Source organism: Artibeus jamaicensis, unplaced genomic scaffold (genome assembly GCF_021234435.1).
Source record: "Artibeus jamaicensis isolate MK-2021 breed Jamaican fruit bat unplaced genomic scaffold, CSHL_Jam_final contig_685, whole genome shotgun sequence".
In the NCBI taxonomy this organism is placed as follows: domain Eukaryota; kingdom Metazoa; phylum Chordata; class Mammalia; order Chiroptera; family Phyllostomidae; genus Artibeus; species Artibeus jamaicensis.
Genome location: NW_026521924.1, coordinates 19,127,033 through 19,149,873, shown reverse-complemented (window position 1 = coordinate 19,149,873; position 22,841 = coordinate 19,127,033). Strand labels below are relative to the sequence as shown.

General features: G+C 41.2%; 1 protein-coding gene across 1 annotated transcript in view; it reads left to right on the top strand.

The window, feature by feature from the left end:
* The window catches only part of NDRG3 (NDRG family member 3), a 71,090-nt gene that overhangs the window by 46,511 nt on the left and 1,738 nt on the right, over nucleotides 1-22,841 (top strand). Inside the window, exons 7-15 of the mRNA XM_037164533.2 lie at nucleotides 391-451; nucleotides 1,476-1,562; nucleotides 4,682-4,738; nucleotides 13,642-13,745; nucleotides 15,079-15,144; nucleotides 15,265-15,316; nucleotides 17,820-17,867; nucleotides 20,333-20,368; nucleotides 20,460-20,511. Of these exons, the coding sequence (XP_037020428.1) occupies nucleotides 391-451; nucleotides 1,476-1,562; nucleotides 4,682-4,738; nucleotides 13,642-13,745; nucleotides 15,079-15,144; nucleotides 15,265-15,316; nucleotides 17,820-17,867; nucleotides 20,333-20,368; nucleotides 20,460-20,511 (563 nt within the window). The remainder of the gene's footprint in view (nucleotides 1-390; nucleotides 452-1,475; nucleotides 1,563-4,681; nucleotides 4,739-13,641; nucleotides 13,746-15,078; nucleotides 15,145-15,264; nucleotides 15,317-17,819; nucleotides 17,868-20,332; nucleotides 20,369-20,459; nucleotides 20,512-22,841) is intronic.

The following is a 22,841-nucleotide window of genomic DNA, read 5'->3' as shown; positions in this document are numbered from 1 at the left end:
GAGACACGTAAAGCAAGGGGTAATGATGATAGCTTGATACTGGATGGTGGGGGGTGAAGTTAATGAAGACAGATGGAAATACTTTGAAGGTGGACTCTATAGGATTTGATGGGTTAGACGTGGAGGTGATCGGAGAATGAGCTGTCAAGCATGACCCTCAGGTTTTAGTCATTTCCTTCAACCCTTAAAATCAACTTAGAAGTAGGTGGTCATATCTTTGTTTTAGAGAGAGGGAACTGAGTGAGCCTCAGGAAGTTAAAGAAATTTAAGCAAATTCTCTATTTGATAAGCATCAGAGCCAGAATTTGCACTCAGTTGTATTCCGTCCATTTTTGCCATGCTACCTCCCCGTGAGTTAACACTGTCTGTGTTTGCGTGTTTCATTCACAGTGTGAAAAGCATCATTGGGATTGGAGTCGGAGCTGGAGCGTACATCCTCAGCAAATTCGCGGTAAGTACAGGGAGGATTTGTTTCCATACCCCTGAGACACTGCCTAGACCTCAGCTCCTACTGCTATGTTGGGTGACCAGGTACTGTTGCGGGTCTCATGTCAGTTTTTTATTAATTTTGTCAGCTCCAGATACAGGGTTCTATGAAGCCTTGCTATATACCTACAGCACCTGAAAAATCACAAATGAAGGCAGTACATAGTCAATAAAAAGTAATTCTTAGAGAATAGTTATGATGGAATTTTATACAGCCACTAAAATTTTGTAAGAAGAGCTTGTAATGATGTGATTCACTATAATACAACATTAACAAAGTTAGAATACAGACTCACATAAAGTTTGGCATAGGAAAAGACTAGAAATATACCAAAATATTTACAGGGATTGATGTTTTGCAGTAAGATAATAGGGAATTTCATTTTCTGCTTTTTATGATTTCTCTGGTTATCAAATTTTCTATCGTGTGCAGAATCAGTGTAATCAGAGGAGGAAAAGTAGTAAGCTAGAGAGTTTTCAGTTTACATAGAAATGTTCCTATTGATTTTTATTTTAAAAACTTTTTTTCAAATGACTCCTGGGTGAAAGAACATTTTTTGCGGGGTGGTATAGCACCTATTCATGTGATTTAAAAAAAAAACTTAAGAAGCCCCTATTGAGTGTGAAATAGCCAGTTTAAGCCTCAGCAGCTCCTTACACCCACTAGCTCAAGGCCCTTCTCTCAGTGGGGAAGACCCACTGTGAGCTAATCAACTGCAGACATACTGGGTGTCTTCATTTGCTGTGGAAATCTTGGTCTCCCCCATAGATTTGACAGCACGTGAAGAAACTGTTTTTCCAGGTGCTAAATCAGATTGAAAGAGCTACTTTTTTTTTTTTGAATAGCCTCCCTAGCATCTCTTCAAAGACTCACTTTCAAATCTGAGGCATTAAGACATAATAAGAAGTAATTAACTGTGCTCTTGTATTTGTAGAAGAATGCTGAGAGTGGAACTCTCATACTTTCTTGTTTTTGTCTTCTGTCTCAGCTCAGTCATCCGGAACTTGTGGAAGGCCTCGTCCTCATCAATGTAGACCCCTGCGCTAAAGGCTGGATTGACTGGGCGGCTTCCAAAGTAAGCACCGAATGCCATCTGTCGGCTCATGTGTCGGTCCCTTCTCACAGTGGCTTACCTGTTTTATTTTTTCCTTGAGTGCTATATAGTTAAAAGCGAGAAGTTTTAAGTGTATGGCTTAATGAATGTTTACATTTGTAATCACACCCAGTCAATCTATGGAATATTTCTAGCTCTGTTCTTTTTTAATTTTTTTAAAACTTCGTTTATTTATTTTTAGAGAAGGGGGAAGGGAGGGAGAAGGAAAGAAACATCGATGTGTGAGAGAAACATCAGTTGCCTGCCCCTTGCATGCCCCCCCCACTGGGGACCTAGAATGCAGCCCAGGCATGTGCCCTGCCCAGAAATTGAACTGGCGACCCTTCTGTTGTGAGATGAACAACCCGCTGAGCCACACCAGTCAGGGCTCCAGCTCTATACTTAATTAATACTTCCTCTTCCTTCTAAAAATAACCATTACCCTGACTTCAGTCACCACAGATGGTTTTATCAATTATATTCTCGTATAATTGGAATAATAGAATATGTATTATTTTGTTTATAGTTTTTTTAATTATTGGCCCTGGATGGTGTGGCTCAGTGGATTTAGTGCCAGTCTGCAAACCAAACAGTTGCTGGTTTGATTCCCAGTCAAGGCACATACATGCCTGGGTTGCAAGCCAGGTCCCCAGTAGGGGGTATGTAAGAGGCAACCACACATTGATGTTTCTCTCCTTCTCTTGCTCCCTCTCTCCCCCTCTGAAAATAAAATAAATAAAATCTTTCAATGAGAAAAATTTATCACTGTCTGTCTCATTTTCATTGTATGTAGTTTTTAGTATTGTTTAGAAGTCTGTTGTATGAAGTCACAAAATGAGCGGTGTGGTTATGAATAAAGCTGCTGCGCACATTCTTCTGCATGTCTTCCACGGACGTGCACATTCATTTCATCTGGATCTACACCTAGGAGTGGAATTGCTGGGTCGTGGGACCGTTGTCCGTTTGTCTTTAGTAGGTAACTGCCAGTGTTCCAAAGTGTTTGCCCAGCTTACACATCAGCAATGCATGAATGTTCCAGCTATTCCACATACTGACCATTGGTAGTTCTTTTAATTTTTATAAAAGATGATTAGTTTTATTTGTAATATTAAGTTTTTTTACATGGTGTCCATCACCAAAATAGCTTTCGTTACTAAAAAACAATTTTTCATTGTAGCATCTTTTTTACTTTAAGCTATGTTTATGGATAAATAAAGCTGGGTTTTAATTTGTATTTCCCTAAGGGCCTGTGATGTCAAGCACCTGTTCTAAAACTTCTTGGCCATTTGGCCTGACCTGTATGGCTTAGTTGGTGGGCACCGACCTGCTGGGCCCCAGTTCAATTCCCAGTCAGAGGACACGCCTGGGCTGCAGGTTTGGTCCCGTCAGGGTGTGAACAAGAGGCTTCTTTCCCTCTCTTCTTCCCTGGACCCTGCCCCTCTTTCTCCTTAGACCCTTCCCCTCTCTGTAAAAATAAAAGTGAAAACTTACTGGCCATTTGAAGATCATTTTATGAAGTAACTACTCAAGTCTTCTGCCTTTTTTTTTTTTTTTTTTTTAATTAAATTGGGTTGCTGGTCTTTTTCTTATTGACCTGTGAAGATTCTTTATGCATTCTACATATGAAGCCTTCTTTTTTTAAGGTTTTGTTTATTTATTTTTTAGACAGAGGGGAAAGGAGGGAGAAAGAGAAGCACTAATGGGCTGCCTTCCACATGCACCCCAACTGGGGACCAAACCCGAAACCCCAGCAGTGCTCTGCCTGGGAATCACACTGGTGATACTTCACCTACCAGAAAGATGCCCGACTAACTGAACCACTCTGGTCAGGGCTACCTATGAATCCTTAGCTGGGTACATGTAAATATCTTCTCCCAATGCATTTTCACTCCTTTAATGAGTGAAATGAATGAATGAATTACTCTCTCCATTGAACCCAAATAACTTATCTGTGCTACTGTTCCCAAAGATGTGTGTGGGTTGCACTGTTTGCTACCTGAAAGATGAAGGTATTTGCTATCTAGATAGAATTCTACCTAACATCTTTTGGAAATAGGGAACTACAGGATATGCTAATGACCTTATAAATATAAGCAATCCCAGTAACAACCAGAGAGGAAAAAAAAGAGTAAGGGGGAAAGCATTATAGCTGCATTTACATTCAATTCACCTGTGCCCCCCCCCCAAAAGAAATTCATTGTTTTTAGGTTGGAAAGGAAAGTCATTTTAAAACATTTTTTCCTGCTGAAGTACAGATGTTATTAATATGTTACTTTAATAAAAAATTATAGGGTTTAGATTAAGTCAGTGATGTTATAAAGTGTCCCAGAGAAAAATAACCTAAGCTTTTATCACTTCCTAAAAGATGCCTAATGTAATAATCTCATTTTTAAGCCAATACCATTTTTTATACCTACCTCCAAGTGCTTTTAAATTGCTGTAAGTATTTATTTTAATACACCAAAGAAGGCTTAAGGGGAATCAACAACATAATTTGAGTTAGGAATTTCTCTGAAAATAAAGTCTGCAGATTTATACAGATTGCTGCATTTATTTAGACTATAGTATCATTTTGAAATGAGAAAAATGTTCAAGATGCAGAAACATTCAGCAAACATACCAGTTGCCTCTCATTCCCTGAAACAAAAATAGCAAAAACTGGGAAAAAGAAAATAGAGACAGAAAACTGAGACAGAAAATTTGTTTCTGTCTCTTAGATGGCTTGGGAGTGGTTGTAAATTGATTATTATTATTCATAAATCCAGTGTAAATACAGAAATACAGACAAGAATGAAGTCACTAAGAGCTGTGGCTTCTTAGTTTGAAGTTTTCAAAGAAATTATGACCCCATTTCTTCCAGCTACTAACTTCTAATCAGTCTATATTATTTCCCTGGAAGGGAGATTCTTCATTTTTTCTGACTTGTTTCTTGTTCTCATGTCTCTTGAAACCACTGACTTATGAAAATATATGATACTGAGTTGTGCCTTTGTTAAAGGATAATACATATAATTAATGGGCACTGATCTGAAGTGGACAGCTTGATAAACGTGTATGTACATCTACTACTTACTCCCTTGACACAAAATTTTTCTCTTTAGATCTCAGGCTTGACGACCAATGTTGTGGACATTATTTTGGCTCATCACTTTGGGCAGGTAAGTGCCTATTGCAGGCTGGAGGGTTGTGTGTATTGGCTTATATGCAAAGAAGGGCTGCCTTAGAATTTACCTGATCCTAGTGGGTAACACCCCAGTGCAGTGGAGATGCATGTGGCCTGGGAAAGTCTAGTCTTAGAGAAAAGGTAACTTAATGCCACATGGCTGTTGGCATTTGGAGAGAGATGAAGAGAGGGCAGCCAACACCCCCCCTCACCCCGCAACATCCCCCCCACTTGTTCCTATAAGCGGCATGCCATCTGTTAATGTTTGACAACATCACATGCCTTGCCAAACATCTTTAGGGCCATCATGTGATCTGGGAAAGGCTTCACAGAAATAGAAATTTCAGAGAAAAAAGAAACCAAGAAATGTTAATGTTGAAAGAACCTTATAGGTTGTCTCGTTCAATCCCCATGTTTTACTGGTGAGGAAACTGAAGTCTCCAGAGCAAGAACAGTTATATGGATAACTGTTGTAAGAGAGGGAATCCCAGTTTTGTTTTGTTTTTTTCAGAGATAGGAGTGAATTGAATAATACTGTTCTGACAGCAATTACAGTGCGTATTTTTTCCACACCACCAAACAGTTCTTAGATACCAGCTGAGTTTCCTACAGTTCAGCTCAGTTATGACACTGCCTGCCCGGAGGTGAAGGGCTCAGTCCCCCAGGGCTGCCCCACAGCCCCTCACCCACACCAGTCACAAGTCCAGATCATCACCTGTGCCTCTGACACACCAGCTCTATCTAGATCACAGGTTCCAACCACCCTCTCCTTGGTTTTGCCAGAACAGCTCACAGAACTCAGAGAAATATTTTGCTTTCTAGGTTACTGGTTTGTTTTTAAAGGATATAACTCAGGGATAGTAAGATGGGAAGAGATGCATAGGGCACAATATGTAGAAAGGGGCATAGAGCTTCCATGCTTCTTAGGAACATACCGCTCTCTCAGATCCTCTTCATATTCATGATCATGCAGCTCTCTGAGCCTTATCCTTTTGGATTTGTTTTTAAGGTTTTATTTATTTATTTTTAGAGAGAAGGGAAGGTAGGGAGAAAGGGACAGAAACATCAGTGTGTGGTTGCCTCTCACATGGCCTCCACTGGGGACCTGGCCTGCAACCCAAGCAATGCTCTGACTGGGAATTGCACTGTCTAAAGCTCTGTCTAATGCTCTGTCTAAAGTAAGACCTGCTCTGCTGCAATGCTCTGAGCGATCCTTTGGTTCTCAGCCCGAGCTCAATCCACCAAGTTGTACCAACCTTTGTCTTTGAGATTCATTCATGGCATTCTTTGTATTATTAGTTGATTCTTTTTATTACTGTGTAGCACTCCTATGAACATTTGGGTTATGTATAGTTTTGGTGGTGGTTGTTTTACTCATGCATAAAGCTGCTATGAACATTCTCATACATGTCTTTTTGAATATATACACTCTATTCCCTTTCCTACCTCTGTAAATATTCATACTTCCACTTGTTGAGTTTTTAGCTGTAGGCATTATCTGTAGGCATTCCATTTTGGAAGATGATTTTTCTATCACTCCTTCCTCCCAAAGTAGCATAACTTGGATTAGCTCAACTTCCAGCATTTACACTGTCATGCTATGTAAATGTTATTAGGAGCTGAGCCGTGACTGCTTTCTTTTTTTGTCCAGCATTTCTCCTTTGCCAGCTGACAGTGTTAGAGTTTATGAATAAAGAACATGGGACAGACACTGAAAGGTGACAGTGCAAGGAACCCTTCTTCTCCAGGGTCTGGCCCTTTTCATTAATTTAGCATGGGAGTCAGGGTTGGCAAACAGAAGGCCTAGTGAGACTCAGCAGTCCTCAGGTCACACTTTCCATCCTGTGGGCGGCGAAAGCACACACTGGAGGACATTTAAAGTAAACTATTATTAACTAGTGATGATGGTTAATTTCTCAGAGAGTGAAGGAGGACTTCAAGGGGTCTAAAAATAGCTGCTGCTTCTAGGCTGAGGGAATGTGGACACTGAAGGAACTGACTTAGCTGAGCCTCTCCCACCAAGCTGGAGAGTCAGGCTTCTTCGAACAGCCAACCACTAGTGAAATTCGCAGGAGTGTGAGGGCCCTCACTGAGCCTTGGAGCCACTTACCAGATGGGGGAGACATTTGTCTAAAGTAAGACCTGCACTGCTGCAGAAGCTGCCGTTGGATGGGGACAGCGTGGGCTGAGGGTGTAACTGCACGCGGCTCGTCTCATGAGGGCTCCTGACACCTTGAGCTACTGGCTCCTATGCTAAATTTTGAAAAAGGACTGGCAGCGGGAGAATCTTTATGCAGGCTGCCTTCTGTATTACAAAGAATGGGAGATCTGAGGCTGAGAAACCAGAGGTTGGTACCTGGCACAGGTGCTTTCCCCAAATGGCTACTGATCCCTGGCTGCCTTCCATACTTCGTGAGGGCGCATTGCTGAAAGGCCTGTGAGCATTGGGTGAGGCTTATCACTGTGTGTCAGACTGGGCTGTTTCCTTGAGGAAGCCCTGATGTCAGCACCTTTAGATTTTTCCTCTGGGATTAGTCAGATTCCCCAGATTAACTTTGAGATTACACCCCAGACACTTCCATTAGTATTTTTGGACCCAAATGCAGAAAAAGACTGAGGGCCTCAACATCTGGGCTTTAAAATTTCATTAAACCCTCCTGTTTTGGGTGTGGTATATCCACTGCTACCTGAGCCTATTTCATCATTTCTAGGAAATTAACCTAATAAAATTAATTTTTGCATATTGATTTTATATCCTTCAACCTTGCTGGATTTTTATTAGTTTAAGTTTTTTTGTGGATTCCTTAGGATTTCTCTATATGCAGGGTCATGTTATCTGCAAATAGACAGTTCTGCCTCTTCCTTTCCAGTCTGGATACCTTTTATTTCTTTTCCTGACTAAACAGAATTTTCTAGGCCCTGACTAGAACCTCTGGTACAGTGTTGAGTAGAAGTGCTGAGAGTAGACATGCTTGTCTTGATTCTGATCTTAGGGGGAAGCATTCAGTCTTTCATTATTAAGTGTGATGTTAGCTGTGTATTTATCATAAATACCCTTTATCAGGTAGAGGAAGTTCTCTTCTATTCCTGGCTTGGTGAGTCCTTTTATCGTGAAAGTGTGTTGGGTTCTATCAAATACTCTTTTGTATCTATTAAGATGTATGTGTTGCCCTGGCTGGTGCAGCTCAGTGGATTGAAGATTGAGTGCCGGCCTGCAAATCAAAGGGTCAACTGGTTCGATTCCTGGTTGAGGCACATGCCTGGGTTGCTGGCTGGGTCCCCAGTGGGGGGCGTGTAGGAAGCAACCACACATTGATGTTTCTCTCCCTCTCTTTCTCCCTCCCTTACCCTCTCTCTAAAATAAATAAATAAAACCTTTAAAAAAATGTATGTGTGACTTTTGTCCTTTATTCTTCTTTTTTTTAATATTTTATTTATTTATCTTTAGAGGGGAAGGGAAGGAGAGAAGGAGAGAAACATCAATGTATGGTTGCCTTTCATGCGTCCCCTGCTGGGAACTGGCCTGCAGGGAACTGGTCTGCAACCCAGGCATGTGCCCTGACTGGGAATCGAACCTCGATTGTCTGGTTCACAGGCCCACGCTCAATCCACTGAGCTACACCAGTGTAGCCAGGGCTATTCTTTTAATATGGTATATTATATTGGGCTTTTTTTTTATGTTGAACTAACCTTGTATTCTTGGGATAAATTCCACTTGCTCATCATGTGTAATATCTTTTTTATATGTTGTTGTATTTGGTGTGCTAGTATTTTGTAAGGATTTTTGTGTCTGTATTCAAAAGGAATATTGGTCTGTAGCTTTCTTATGATGTCTTTGCCTGGTTTTGGTATCGAGGTGGTACTTGGCCACATAGAATGAGCTGAGAAGGATTACTGTTGATTCTTGACATGTTTGGTAGAATTCACATCGAGGCATCTGGCCCAGAGCTTTTCTTTATGGGAAGTTTTATGTTACTAATTTTTTTAAAGATATTTGTTTATTGGGGGGGTGGTAAGAGAAGGAGAGGGAGAGAAACATCTATGTGAAAGAGAAGTGTTGATTGGTTGGTTGGTTGCCTCTCATATGCAGCCCAGCTGGGGACCAAACCTGCAGCCCAGGCATGTGCTGTGACCAGGAATCAAACCCAAGACCTTTTGCTTTGTAGGATGACACCCAACCAACTGAGCCATACCAGTCAGGGCTATGTTAATAATATAATCTCTTGTTCTAGATCTAGTCAGATTTTTAAATTTCTTCTTGAGACACTTTAGGTGGTTTGTGTCTTTCTAGGAATTTTTCATTTCAACTCGGTTAGCTAATTTGTTGACATGTAATTATTCATAATATTTCCTTAATAATTCTGTTTGCTTACTCTTTTGAGAAGTATGTCCCTCGGTATAGCTTAGGGAGTAACTTACCTCTTTTTGTCCCAAATAAAGTAAAGTAATACATGTCAAAACAGGTTTCAGGGAGGGAAATGAAAAGATTAAACACCCACTCTCTCTGCTGAGAGTTTAACAAATGATCCATAATCGAGAGCAGCTGTAGGAGTCAGGTCACTTTCCTTTGTCCACCACTTCTCTTGCTTTGGTTACCATATCAGCAACCCACACTTGGAGTCTCGGGACCATGGAAGTCACTGAAGTTTCAAGACTTCAGGCTGAGGGATGAAAAGTTTATTTTAGCATTGTATCTGATTTGGATTAAAAAGCACATGACTCAGTATGACTGGTCTCATTCTCTTAATATTCCTGAAATTTTCATCTAATTTCTGTAAAAATAAAGCATGGTATAGTTCAGAGAGATGGATATTTCCGAGTTAGGTAGAATACATTAATTTGTCAGATCTATAAATGTGTTTATATATAAACCTGGTGAAGGTCAGCATCAACTGCTTATGAAGTTTATTTAAACTTTTGTACATTTTCATCTAATCTTCTTAACAACCATGTGAGATAGTGATTTTCTTATTTTAAGGGTGAAAAACTGATATTTAGTGGTTATGTGAATTTCTCATTGTCAAATAGTAGTAAAATAAAAGGTTTAGATTTTTGCTTCCAGTTAAAATAATAATTATTATTATTTTTATTTCTGTAAAGCTGATAGTAATGTCTCTTTTATTCCTGTTTTTGGTAACTTGAGTTTTATCTCTGTTTTTCTCCATCAGTCTGAGCAACTTTTGGTTTCACGTATTTTTCTCATTTTTTTTAAAGATTTTATCCACTAGAGAAGGGGAGGAGAAAGAGGGAGAGAAACATCAATGTATAGTTGCCTCTCACATGGCCCCCCCTGGGGACCTGGCCTGCAACCCAGGCATGTGCCCCGCCTGGGAATTGAACCAGCAACCCTTTGGTTTGCAGGCTGGCACTCAGTCCACTGAGCCACACCAGCCAGGGCATTATTGTTATGTCTTTCTGATGTTATCTTTATTCAGCTGATCTTCCCTTGTTAGCCCCATCTTTACCCTCTGCCTTCAGAGACAACTGATGCCAATAGTTCTTGAGCCTTTTCCGGCTTGTGGGTACATGTCCGCTGGCTTCTTTCACTCTCACCTCTGCCACCTCACAGCCTTCATCGAGTCTGCTAAATGAGTGATTAGTCTTCCTTCTGCTTTCCCACTTTCAAAATGTTATTGCTGTGTTCACTTTTCCTATCATCTTTGTCCTTTTGAGCTTATGATTTTTAAAAAATCTTTATTTATTGATTTTAGAGAAAGGGAGGGAAAGAAATATTGATTTGCTGTTTCACTTTTTATGCATTCATTGGTTGCTTCTTGTCTGTTTATGCATTCAAGGGTTGCTTTGATCCCCTGACTGGGGATCAAACCTGCGACCTTGAGTATCTGGACAACTCTCTAACCAACGGAGCCACCGGCCAGGGCCAGTTATTTTTCTTGAAGGAGTAAAGTTGTGTTTTAATCCATCATCTTTAATTGGAATTCTCAAAGACCATGATCTTTCCACCTCATAATGCTGGGTAGTGTAGTACTGTCCTGAAGACATAGCATGTTTGGTTTTGACTGTAGCTCTGAAAACCCAGTTCAGAAAATGTACAAAAGTCTATTCTCAGTGCTCTGGGATAGACAAAGACGTATAAGATATGCTCCTTGTTCTCCAAGAGCTCACCACGTGGGGAGAAGGGATACGCTGTATTTTGCTGTGAACAGTGTGTACTTTTTTGCCCAAATTTTTGAGGGAAAAAAATAAGGATGCACATCATACATGGGTAGTACCTAAAATACTTTGTATATCTGTTCTTATGTTTTGTAGTTATATTTGTTACATAAAATTTCTTGTACCATGTTTAAAAATAAATGCTAATATTCCTTTATAATACAAAAAAATCTAAATATAAATAAATGAAAGTTGAATTAAAAATTAAAACAAAAGACCCTTTTCCTGAAAGTTTAGTGGGAAACACGGGTGCACATTATACACAGAAGCACATTATACATGACAAAACATGGTACATGAACACTGTTACAGCACAGGTAAAAAGGGTAAGTAGTAAGAACCTTTTCATTGAACACCTTCAAATTTCAGATAGACATTTTAATATACTTTAATCGATTCAGTCTAATAATATCATAATGGGTATTGTATTATTCCCACTTTACAGGTGAAGAATGAATTGGTTTCCACAAGGTCAGCACCTAATAACATATTAGGAAGAGACTTGGAGCCAGATGTGCCTGAGTCTGAAGTTGTTCTCTTCCTACCATCCCAGGGAGCCATAGGAGAGGCGCTGTGAGGGGCCTTAGAGGAATTCAAAGGCAGGAGACGTTGACTTCTGATTGGGGGATCAGGGAAATCTTCCAGGTGGAGGAAGTATCCCAGCTGGGCCTTGAAGGTAGAAAAATTCAACACTTTAGATTTGGGGAGGAAGACCATTCTAGGAAGGGGGCATAGTTTGCTCAAAAGCAACGAGAAAGAAATTATAAGACATATTCAGGGGGTGTTAAGTAACCTGGGGGGAGACTTGCAGGATACCTGTAAGAGGCTGATTAGCCAAAGCAGTTACTTCTAAAGTCTTCTAATGTGGAAGAATGAAGCTTGAAGGTATTTGCATTCAAATATGTTAGAAAACACTATTTCAAATGGGGGGAAGCTAAGACCAGAATTTTAATAATTTATATAAAGCAGGAACATCCTCACTATATACACACACACATACACACAATGTGTATTTAATTTAAAACATGAAGTCATAGATAATGGGCTGTCACAAGGCTAAAGAGTTCATTTAAAATTTAAGCAAGCAAATGCTTGTGTTGCTTTTATTTTGAAATGGAAACATAAGGTTTCAAAACATAAATAATCTTAACTTCACTAATACAAGAAAAAACAGTGATATCCCCCTTTTTTTCTATCAAATTAGCAAAAACTAAAAAGAGTGGTCATTTGTTCTAGCCAAGGGTGTGGGGAAACAGGTAGTGGGACTAAATGAGCTGGTTACAAAGGCCCTGTAACAAGGAATGGTCCCTGCCGCACTTTAAGTGGAAAAGCAGCGCATAGCACAGTTGATCTAACAATTTGTGTTTTTTTTAAAAAGGTGTTTTTTAAATTAAAAAAAAGGGCAATTCATACCTAACAGCTTTGCCTAAGAAGTTCTGTTAGCACGTAAGCCACTTTTACTCCTTTTAGACCAATATCATTTCTTCCCTTGCTTTAAATCTCAAACTTGGTTACTCAAGTTCCTCTCCAGACCTTCAAGGGGGAGCTGGCTGAATAATTGCATCTCTAATTACTGTGTGCTTCATTTGTTGTTTACTTTTCTTACTGTAGTACTTTAGCATTTACTGTGTTTCCTTGGAGTGATTCCAGTGCCCTTCAGCTTCAAGTAGACTCTGATCCATTTGGTCCGTTTCCAGCTGTATTCTTGGCTCCCTTCACCGATTTGGTAGTGAGAGTGCAAACAAATGTCCTCTTTGTCTCCGTTTCTCTACAAGGATTGTTGGTGACCTTTACCCACTGTCCTGGATTAACTGACTCTATTGCTCTCCCTGATACACTTTTTTACTCCAATGCATACATGTTCCCTCTGCTTAAAACTGCTTTCTGGTGTGTGTGCATGTACACATATGCACAAATGTGCTTCTTTATGCAAGAGCCTGACAACTGGTTCAGTCAGCCTCCAAGGCCAGCAAGAGCAGTGGGTGGTAGGGAGGGAGGGAGACTCACTATTTACTGTATTTTGTTCTTCTTGAATGTTTTATAATATTGGTTATAAGATTAAATGATAAATTGACTTAATAAAATGTCAAATGAAATAATGTATAATTCTTTAATATATATTATTAAATGATAGTATATAAGTAGGTAATACACTGATTATATCAGTTATATGTAGGTAAGTTAATTAAACAGGTTTACGGCTATTAAGAGAAATGTTACCTTCCATTTATTTTATACTTTACAGTTCATATAACTTTTCCTACTTAATCTTTAAAGCAGCACTGTAGTTGGTTATTATTTTTATTTTATGGATACTGTCTCTGTCTTTATGAGGAATGGCAGAACATGAAAAAAACCACAGATAAGGAAACAGGGGCTCCGAATGGTTAGGTGGCCTGCCTGAGCGCCACGGCTACTAGTTGAATCCAAGTCTAGTGCAGTTTTCCACTGTGCTGCAGGTAGATTAGTCAGCATATTTCCAAGTTTTTGCACTTGACCTAGAGTAGACTGAGTTGACTACCAGCCTTTTCCATCATAGATCCTTTGGTGCCCTCATCCAGTACAGAATGAGGCACTGAACCAGTGATACAAATAAAGATTTTAGCCAGCCCCATCATGGGCGAGGAGCTTTGATTCTGGACATTGAGAATGCAAACCAAATACAGTAAGTAGGCTTGTAATTTAGCTCAGAAGCTAACCTGTATCTTGTTTAAATTGTTTTAGGAAGAGTTGCAGGCCAACCTGGACCTGATTCAGACCTACAGACTGCATATTGCCCAAGATATCAACCAAGAAAACCTACAGCTCTTCCTGGGTTCTTATAATGGGTACCGTTTGTTTCCTATTCACTTAAATGCACACCAACTCTAAAAATATGTTGGGCATTTATGGGAGAGGGGAAGGGGATACAAGATACTTCTAATGTTGTGTGATGGGATCGCTTTCATGCCGTTTTACCAACAGTAGAAAAGTAGGAGCTTTCAGACAGATTAGAAGACCCCTCTCGTGAAGAGTGCATGAACTGAAGGCCATTGGGGCAAGTTTCAGTTAGCATCTAGTCTTTAGGTGTTCAAAGATGAAAAAGTACCTAAGTTTAAACCCACACATAAAAACAGCCAGTTTGAGGTGGCCCCGAAAGATGTGTGTAGGGAGACAAGCGATAGAAATCTGGGGCCTTGATTCAGCTTCTCGTGGCTGATACTGTGCCATCAGGCAGAGTAACGCATGGACAGAATCTCATTCTTTTCCACTGAAATCAGAAAGGTTTATTAATAACTATGTTAATTACAAAGAAAATGTTAGCTCCCAAAGTTTCCCTTCTCTTAAGGGATTTATTCCTATAAACTAGCTGGGAAGTTAAATAACGTATTTTTTGGACTACAAGACACACTCTCCCACCCATTTGGGAAGAACAGTGGTTGTTAATGCTGATGTTGAGTTCTGTTTACATTTACATTGGTGAAATATTATGTTATTTATGTTATTAAATATTTTACCACATTTTTCGTTACAAAATTTTTTTCCCTGTTTTCCTCTAAAACCTAGGTGTGTCTTATGGTCTGAACAATACGGTGCTTAGGACTTGATGGTTGCAGTAGCATTTCTGCTGAGTTTTAAAGTTGCCTTTGAATGGATGGACCTGGAGAGCATTATGCTAAATAAAATAAGCCAGTCAGAGAAAGACAAATACCATGTGATTTCACTCATGTGGAATCTAATGAACAAACTGAACTAACAAGCAAAGTACAGAGTCGTAGATGAGAGCAGGATGACAGCCAGTGGTGGGGGAAGGACTGAGCAAAAATGAGAAAGGACTCATGGACATGGGCAACAGTGTGTGATTGGGGGGGGGGGTATAAGGGGACTGAAGGGTACTGGAAAAATACAATAAATAAATTAAAATCGGGAAAAATAAAGTTGCCTCCTTTGACGACATCCCACAGAGTCCCTCTGGGCTGAGCCAGAAGCCCTGTCCCTGCCCCGAACTGCTCACTGTGGCTACTTGTGAACAAAGCACACAAGGGCCCTTTCCCTCACTGGTGTGAAGGAAGGGTAGTTTTCACATTTTCTAAAACATTTTGGTATTCATGAACAGGAAATAAATAACTGAAGTCGTCATGATTTTACCTGAAAAGGGCGTTGTTTCCTTTGTTTCTCTAGACGAAGAGACCTGGAGATTGAAAGACCCATGCTGGGCCAAAATGATAACAAATCAAAGACCTTAAAGTAAGTCCCCAATTTCCCCTCTAAGTTACTGGATGTCTCTGCCTTTTGTAGACGAATTCAGGGTTCAGTGGAGCTTATGTTCTACTTGCTGAATGTCTCCTCTTACTTTGGCATTCACAGGTGTTCTACTTTATTGGTGGTAGGGGACAATTCACCCGCAGTTGAGGCTGTGGTAAGTATGGCCTGATGTGCAGATGAATGTGATTAAAATGCAATAAAATGTATATAGCACACTGCTGATGCACTAGAAACAGTTATAGATACTAGTTTTTATTATTTCCGATTACATAAGGGCTTGCTCTTTGTTACCTAGTTTAGGAAATGAATTCCTCATTGATCACTAGGTTTCATCAGAAGGGATCAGTGCACTTTGTGGCAAGTAGTGCAAGTCCTGTAGTAAAACTAAACACCTTTTGCTTATTGTCAGATTGCTAGCAGCCTCAGCCTTCTGCAGCTGCCATAAATCTAGACTGCATCAGCCAGGAGTCTGCTGGAGCCTGTATGCTTTCTCTGCCTCCTCCTCAGGCACATAGCACATTGGTAAATAATATATGCTCATTGTAGAAAATAGGAGAATAAAAAGGAAAATAGAAGAACTTGAGCAAAAGTCATAATCCAGTTACCTAAAGACAAATTTCTTTTTTTAAGTATATTTTATTGATTATGCTGTTACAGTTGTTCCAATTTTCTTTCCCTTTGTCCCCCCTCCACCCAGTATCCCCCTTTGTTCCAGCAGTCCCCATCCCCAAGTTCATGTCCATGGGTCGGTCATGTGTATAAGTTCTTTGCTTCTCATTTTCCTATACTATTCTTTTTTCTTTAAATTTTTATTTATTTTTAGAGAGAGAGAGGGAGAGAAACATCAGTATGTGGTTGCCTCTCCCGTGCCACCCACTGGGGATCTGGCCCACAACCCAGGCATGTGCCTTGCCTGGGGGTCAAACCAGCAGCCCTTTGGTTCGCAGGCTGGTGCTCAATCCACTCAGCCACATGAGCTGGGACCTGGCCAGAGCATTTTAATCCCACAAGTTGGTATGGAATAGAGCAATACATGGAAGAGCAAGAAGAAATTCTACACATTCTGGTCACTGTTGCTAGCAATTCTTGCTCACATTCATACAACATCATTTTTTGCTTGATGCTGTGGAGAGCACAAAACAAGGTGGAGTCTCTGCATTTGGGGAGTGGGGGAGAGAGGAGACATTCTTCCAGTCTATCAAAGTTACAGAAATTACAAAGTGGTGAACCAAACAAAGAATTATCTATTATATTAAACCCAGACTTGGGAGTTTATTCTTTCAGAAAATATTTATTGCATATCTGCTGTGTTCTAAGCACTGTGCCTGGCAGTTTTTAAATTCCGCCCTTTAGGGTTAATGTATATTCTTTAGTAAACTGGTATGTTTGTTAATTACTGCCTGCACTGTTGTTTGTGTAGAGCAAAAACTTTAATTTTACAGGAGTTTTGTATACCTGCCCTTAAACAATCCCCAGAGCAAAAGGTCAGCTGGATTACTGGTTCTTTCCTTGGCAATTTCAGTAACTCCCTAACCGTCTCATTGCCACTGCAGTCTGTCATACAGGCCACTGCTGGGTACTCTTAAAACAGCTCAAACTCCGTCGCCTCAGAAACCTCCTGTGGCTTCTTTACTTCCCTGGTCAGCTCGGTCTCCCCAGCTGCACCCTGCCTGCATTCTCGCACCACGCTTGCCTCTGTAGCCCCACAAGTGTTCTGCAGGTGCACTTCACCACAGTCCTTGGGTCTTTGTTTATGCTTTCCCCTTGACTCTAGAAGCCTGCAGACTCCCACCCCTTCTGAACTGTATCTCCAGAAAGTCTGCTCGTCCTTCTGTACTTAGCTCAGTTGTGAAATTTTGAAGTGATGTCATTCCATCTTGTAGTATGTTTTCACCCCACCAGATTCCAGACTCTTAGGGTGCAGTGTTTTGTATGTGTGTGCTTGGCAAATGTGTAGGAAAGAGATTCAGTTGATTAAATTGGCCAGAAAACATTGCTGAACCTAGAGATTATCTCTCCCAAACCATTTTTTTGAGGCCCCTGCCTTTGTGGATACATGAATACAAGATACCAAACGTAAATACACACGGTTGTAATTCTTCATTATGATGACTGTTGTGAGAGAAAAACAGAGAGGGCTCAACTTTGGTTGGGACAGCCAAAAAGACTTGAGGCAGGAAAGAGTTAGGGGGTAAGGAATGGCAGACCTTCCACCCCCCGGGCACAGGAAAGGGGCAAGAAATGGGCTGGTCCACAGGGCTCAGGGCCACGACCACACCACAGGCCCAGTTCACTTTTCTTTTTAAATCTTTATTGTATTTTTCCCCTTACCATTTAATTTATTCACTTTCTAAAGAAGTATGTAACTTGCCTCTGTAAGGAGGTAGGAGGAATTAGATTCAACATATAGTTCTTTAAACACTGTACTTGTAAATGATTCAGAAAATGAGATTAGCCACAATTTTAGATCTCAGAAATATCGGGTATAAAGTGCATCATATAAACATAACTCCGTTTTGTATTTTGGCAGGGGTTTTTTTTGGCTGATTTGGCCACCTCCAAACTGAGCTGTCGATCCTGGAAAATCATTCTCATACCAGGCTATTTCTTATATTTCTAGAAGTTTGTGTGTAAAATTCTCTCTCTTTTTTTTTTAGGTTGAATGCAATTCTCGCCTGAATCCTATAAATACAACTTTGCTAAAGGTAATGTGTTTTCTTTCCTTATTTCCATTTGTGAATAAATTATACATGGTTCAAATGACTCTATTTCTGGAATAGTGGCCCAGAAAGAAAGAAAGCATCTTTCTCTCTTTCTCCCTCCTTCTCTCTGGTTCTTTCATTATCTCTTTTTAAAATTTTCTGGAATATATTCTCATTGCAGAAAATTGGAAAATACAGAAAAGTAGAAAGAATAAAATAAATAAAAATTACCCATCGTCCTACATCCAGAGGTAACCTCTGGCAAAATATTGATGTCTTTTTCCCATACTTTTTTTAGATCATTAGATTATAGGATGATGATAGCCCTGTATCTGTCTTCCTCAACTTTTTGACATGAGCATCTTCCCATGTCATTTTAAACTCCATAAGCATTACTTAATTTTGTGAGAATTAAGATAAAGGATAGAAATTCTTTACATGTTAAATCTGTTGTATTAGTAAGGATGCTTCTAATAACCTTTCATCCATGAGAGTGGATGCATTTTCTTTCTCTTAGGGCAAATAGAGGACAACTCTTGTACTGAATTTTTAGGGTTAGTTTCAAGTTTCTCCCCCTGTGGATTGTACTCCAGGCAAGAGCATAATTCTTGCTTTTTCTAGAACCTCAAGTAAAATGTAGGGACCTGACCTTCTGGTTTGAATTTGGATTACTGTAGATTTAAGTGCTGATTTTCTGTTGCTTACTGCGGCTTTCTCAGCCTGAAACACCTCTGCTTCCTTCCCTTCTCATTGAAGTGCACTTGAAAGGGAAGCGCTGTCACCAGAAGCAGCCCATGGTTCCTGGAAATGTAGCATGAGGTTAATACTCTGAGGTGAGAGTATTCTGGGGTCCGGCTGATTGACGTAGTGTAAAATACGAATTTTTTAAAATATGTGGTTCAAATTAGATTTTCACTGCAGGTTTGAATCCATCCATGTTCCAAAAATAGAAAAGGGAACTTGACAGTACCGTGGACATGGTTATTTCTGGCACAAGTGCCCGTCTGCGGCAGCTTGAGCACTCTGGCTCTCCAGCTGTTGGGCGGACGCAAGCTCGGGAACAGCCTCTCCCAGTGTTCTCTCTCTGCACATGGCAACTGGTTTATGGTTCTAATCAGATTTTCACTCCTAAGCACCATGAAAATATAACCTGTGTCAGTTTGGTCTGTTTTGTACTTAAATCAGGGGAAATGTTTGTTCCTGCTCTTATGCTTGGAATTTTCAGGGCCCTGTTTCTTGCCAACCTCAAATTTCTGTGCCTTCTGTAGTGTCCCATTTGCTAAATAATAATCCTCCCCTCAAGGCAAGTTTTTGCGCTAGTGAACAGAAACTGTGAGTTTCACCTTTCTTTTTTCAAAATACCAGTCAGCCTGAATAGGATACTGTCTGAGACCCGAACGCGCAGAACAGCTAGAAGGAAGAGGGTGGGTTCATGGCCGGCCATCGTGCTCTAGAGACAGTTCTCTGCAGACTCACAGTATCTGCATCATCTGGGAGTTTGTTGGAAACGCAAGTTCTTGGGCCCCACCCCAGAATCTCTAGGGCAAGAATTCCAGAACCAGTTTTTAATAAGTCCTCCTTTAACAAGGTCATGCCGATGCATGCCAGTGGAACACTGCTCTAAGAAATCCTTGCACAGGTGAGCAGAACCAGCTGTAAAGGTCTGTGAAGTGAGAGGCAGCCTCACCAGATCCAGCTGCAACAGGAAAGTGGCTAACCAAGCAGCTGGCTGAATTCCACATCAGCACCTGACTTGAGAAATCTCCTTAGTCATAAAATAAAAATAGCATAGAATTGAAAGGGAACTTAAATGCATGGAACCCTGAGAAGTTAGGGTCACACCAAGAACCGTGAAAGTAACATTCTCTAGGGGGAGGCAGAACTTTGGTTGATGGTCGTGGTTAACTTCACGACACCTCTAACAGAAAATTCCCACCATGGGCCTGAAAGCCTGGCTCTGCATCTCACTGACTAAGGATTAATAAGTAATAATATTTTCAGGTTTATATTCAAGGTTATTTGTATAATAGTGCATTGAGGAGATATATATATTTGTGCGTGTGTGTGTGTGTGTGTAAGAAATTCTTTAATTTTATTTTTAAAAAAAGAAATTCTTTAATTTTTAAAAATATTTTATTTATTTCTAGAGAGAGGGGAAGGGAGGGAGAAAGGGAGAGAAACATCAGTGTGTGGTTCCTTCTAGTACGCCCCGATCTGGGGACCTGGCCAGCAACCCAGGCATGTGCCCTGACTGGGAATCGAACCAGTGACGCTTTGGTTCACAGGCCAGTGCTCAGTCCACTGAGCCGCACCAGCCAGGGCAAGGAGATGTATGTTTGGATGCAGTAAAACATGTAAGTTAAGGAACCTAAAATTTGATCCTCTCCTGTTTGAAAGGACTCATGGATATTCAGAGCATTTCCCTTAAGTGTAGGTTCCAGCCGACTTACCTATTTTTCCTCTTCTAGATGGCAGACTGTGGCGGACTGCCCCAAGTAGTTCAGGTGAGGAGATTTTTATTTTTTAAAGCACTTATTTGACTCTATACCTCATTGCTCATACAAAGATTAATGTCTTATTATTTTGTCCTCCTAGCCTGGGAAGCTCACCGAGGCCTTCAAGTACTTTTTGCAGGGAATGGGCTACAGTGAGTAGTATACAACTTCTTATCTAGCAGAGATTTATTGATGACAGGATCGTTTTGATATCTTGTGGGAGCCCACAATTCCCAGGGCATAAGCTCTGTGCTAGCCAGCCTGAAGTCAAGTAGAAACTAAAACATTTCTGGAGCATTTGTCTATGTCAACAGATTTCTAGGTTGGGTAGGTTAGTACATTCTCTTTTGGTTCCAAATCGGTCAATAAGATTTGCAAACTGACTTCTGGAGAGCAGTCCCGAGGAACGTGGAAGATCATAATTACTGTTTTAAGTGCGTGATGACCTAACACACTTATTAGGCACTTAGAGCTTATATGCCAGGCACTCTGTGTTTATAATCTTAGAAGTTAAGTTCTGTTGTTAGTCCTATTTTATAGAAGAAGAAATGGAGGCTCGAAGAGGCTAAACACATTTCCCAGGATAACAATTCAGCTGCAGAGCCATGATTCTACCCTTCAGTCTGATTCTAGAGCCCCTGTTCTCAACCCCTGAAGCTTGGGCTGGCCTGGCTGTGAATCTGAAATTACGATTTGCCTTTAACTCAGCTGGTCAATGACTCCTGGCTTAAAGAAACAAAATGGTGATCGGAAAGAAAAGAGTAGTGTCCTCAGCTAAACCTGCTCCACACAGGAGGTAAACTTAGAGTATTTTAGAGTGAGTCCAAGGATGTATTCATATCACATGCCACTGTCCTGGTCCCTTGTATTGTGAGACCCCTGAGCTTCCTTATTTGTCACAGATACCCACACTTGCTCCTTTCTCAGAGTGTTAAGAAGAAAAACTCTTCCACCCAGGTACAGAGCTGTTTACCCATTAGGGTGGTTTTTCCCTGTCTTTGGTACTTGTGGATAACAGCCATTGGCCAACAGCCTGGGCAGCAGCTGGGCATCTGGATACAGCCCTGTACCTGACGGGCAGACCACGTGTATGTTGTCTAGAGTGGCTGTGTGATCCCCGTCTGTGATCCACTACCAACAAAGCCCACACACCATGTCACTCAGGGTTACTGGGAGGAACAGAAGTCCATTTCCTAGCTGGTTCTCTCATCCCTGTCCTAGGAAACAGCTGATCTTCCAGCCCATTTCTAATCCAAAGCAAAAGGGAGGTGGCTGTTGATAGTGGAGGGGAAAACTATTATCTTTGAGGACTTGAGTAGAAGTAGCATCTGAGATGTTATTGAAGCATCAGTCAGCCTCACCTTCTCTCTGGGACCCTCAAAACTTCATTCCTGGCTTAGAGTATTCTGTCAGTGTCTGCTAGGCAGCTAAGGTTGACAGTTGGCACTCTCGGGTCACTAACCTGCCTTTTCCTATGTGTCCACCTGCTTCCAGTCCCGTATGTGCAGCTCAGTCACCTGAGCACCGAGTCAGGTACCTTCCTCTGTGCTGGCCCTGCCCCCGCCTCCTAGCCACGCTCTCCTGGCTGCATTGGCCGCCTGCAGCATGTCCGCAGTTTTCCTGTGCAGTGAGAGCCCGATAGAACGTGGCTCATTGCGCCCTAAGAGGATTAGCCTGTGGGTCCAGCCCTGGGCCCCCCGGAAGGTAGAATGGAGCGGGTTAAAATAGCCAGGTTTCCTCTCACCATCCTAAATTGAGTTACAGGAGCACTCAAACTTTATAGGCAGGGCCCCTCTTCCACCATTACCTACTAATCCTTGCATTAACCCCCAGACACAGGAATCAAAGGGCAGCCTTGATTCTAAATAAGATCGTCAGAGCCTGTGGCCAGAAAATTCTGCAGGTGATGGCATCTTGTGATGCCATCCCAGCATTAAAATAACAGCTGGATGGCTGGTGCTTCAGGAAAATTGGTAGGGAGGTTATGCCAGGTAAGACCCTGTTCTGACCAAGTTGGAGGACCTTAGGATCGAAGCAGTGGCAGAACAGGAGTCTGAGTTCAACACCCACCCCAGAGCCCCTCCCCTCTCAGGCAGCCTGTACGTCGCAGCATGCATAGAGGCCAGCCGCAGGCCTGCCAGCCCCTCTACACCCACACTGTCCTACGTGTCTCCTCCCCAGGAAGCAAGGGCAGCCTGTGGACACGGATAGCGGTCTTGTTGTATCGGGCTTGCACTGTGTTTGTGAAGTACCTTCATACTTGTGTGGTTTGTCTTTCTTTCGGTTTAGTCTTGCATGCACTGTAGGTTTTGGCTACCTGTGTGGGTTCCCAAAGCCTCCTTCCTAATTGTCCATTATGAATGGCGTGGGCATAGCTAAGAGACTATACTCTGGACTTAGGTTTTGCCTTGTTCTGCTGTGGACTAGAATCAGCTGAGATTCCAGCCAGATCTAGAGGATTAAAGCAGCCTTGCAGATAGCT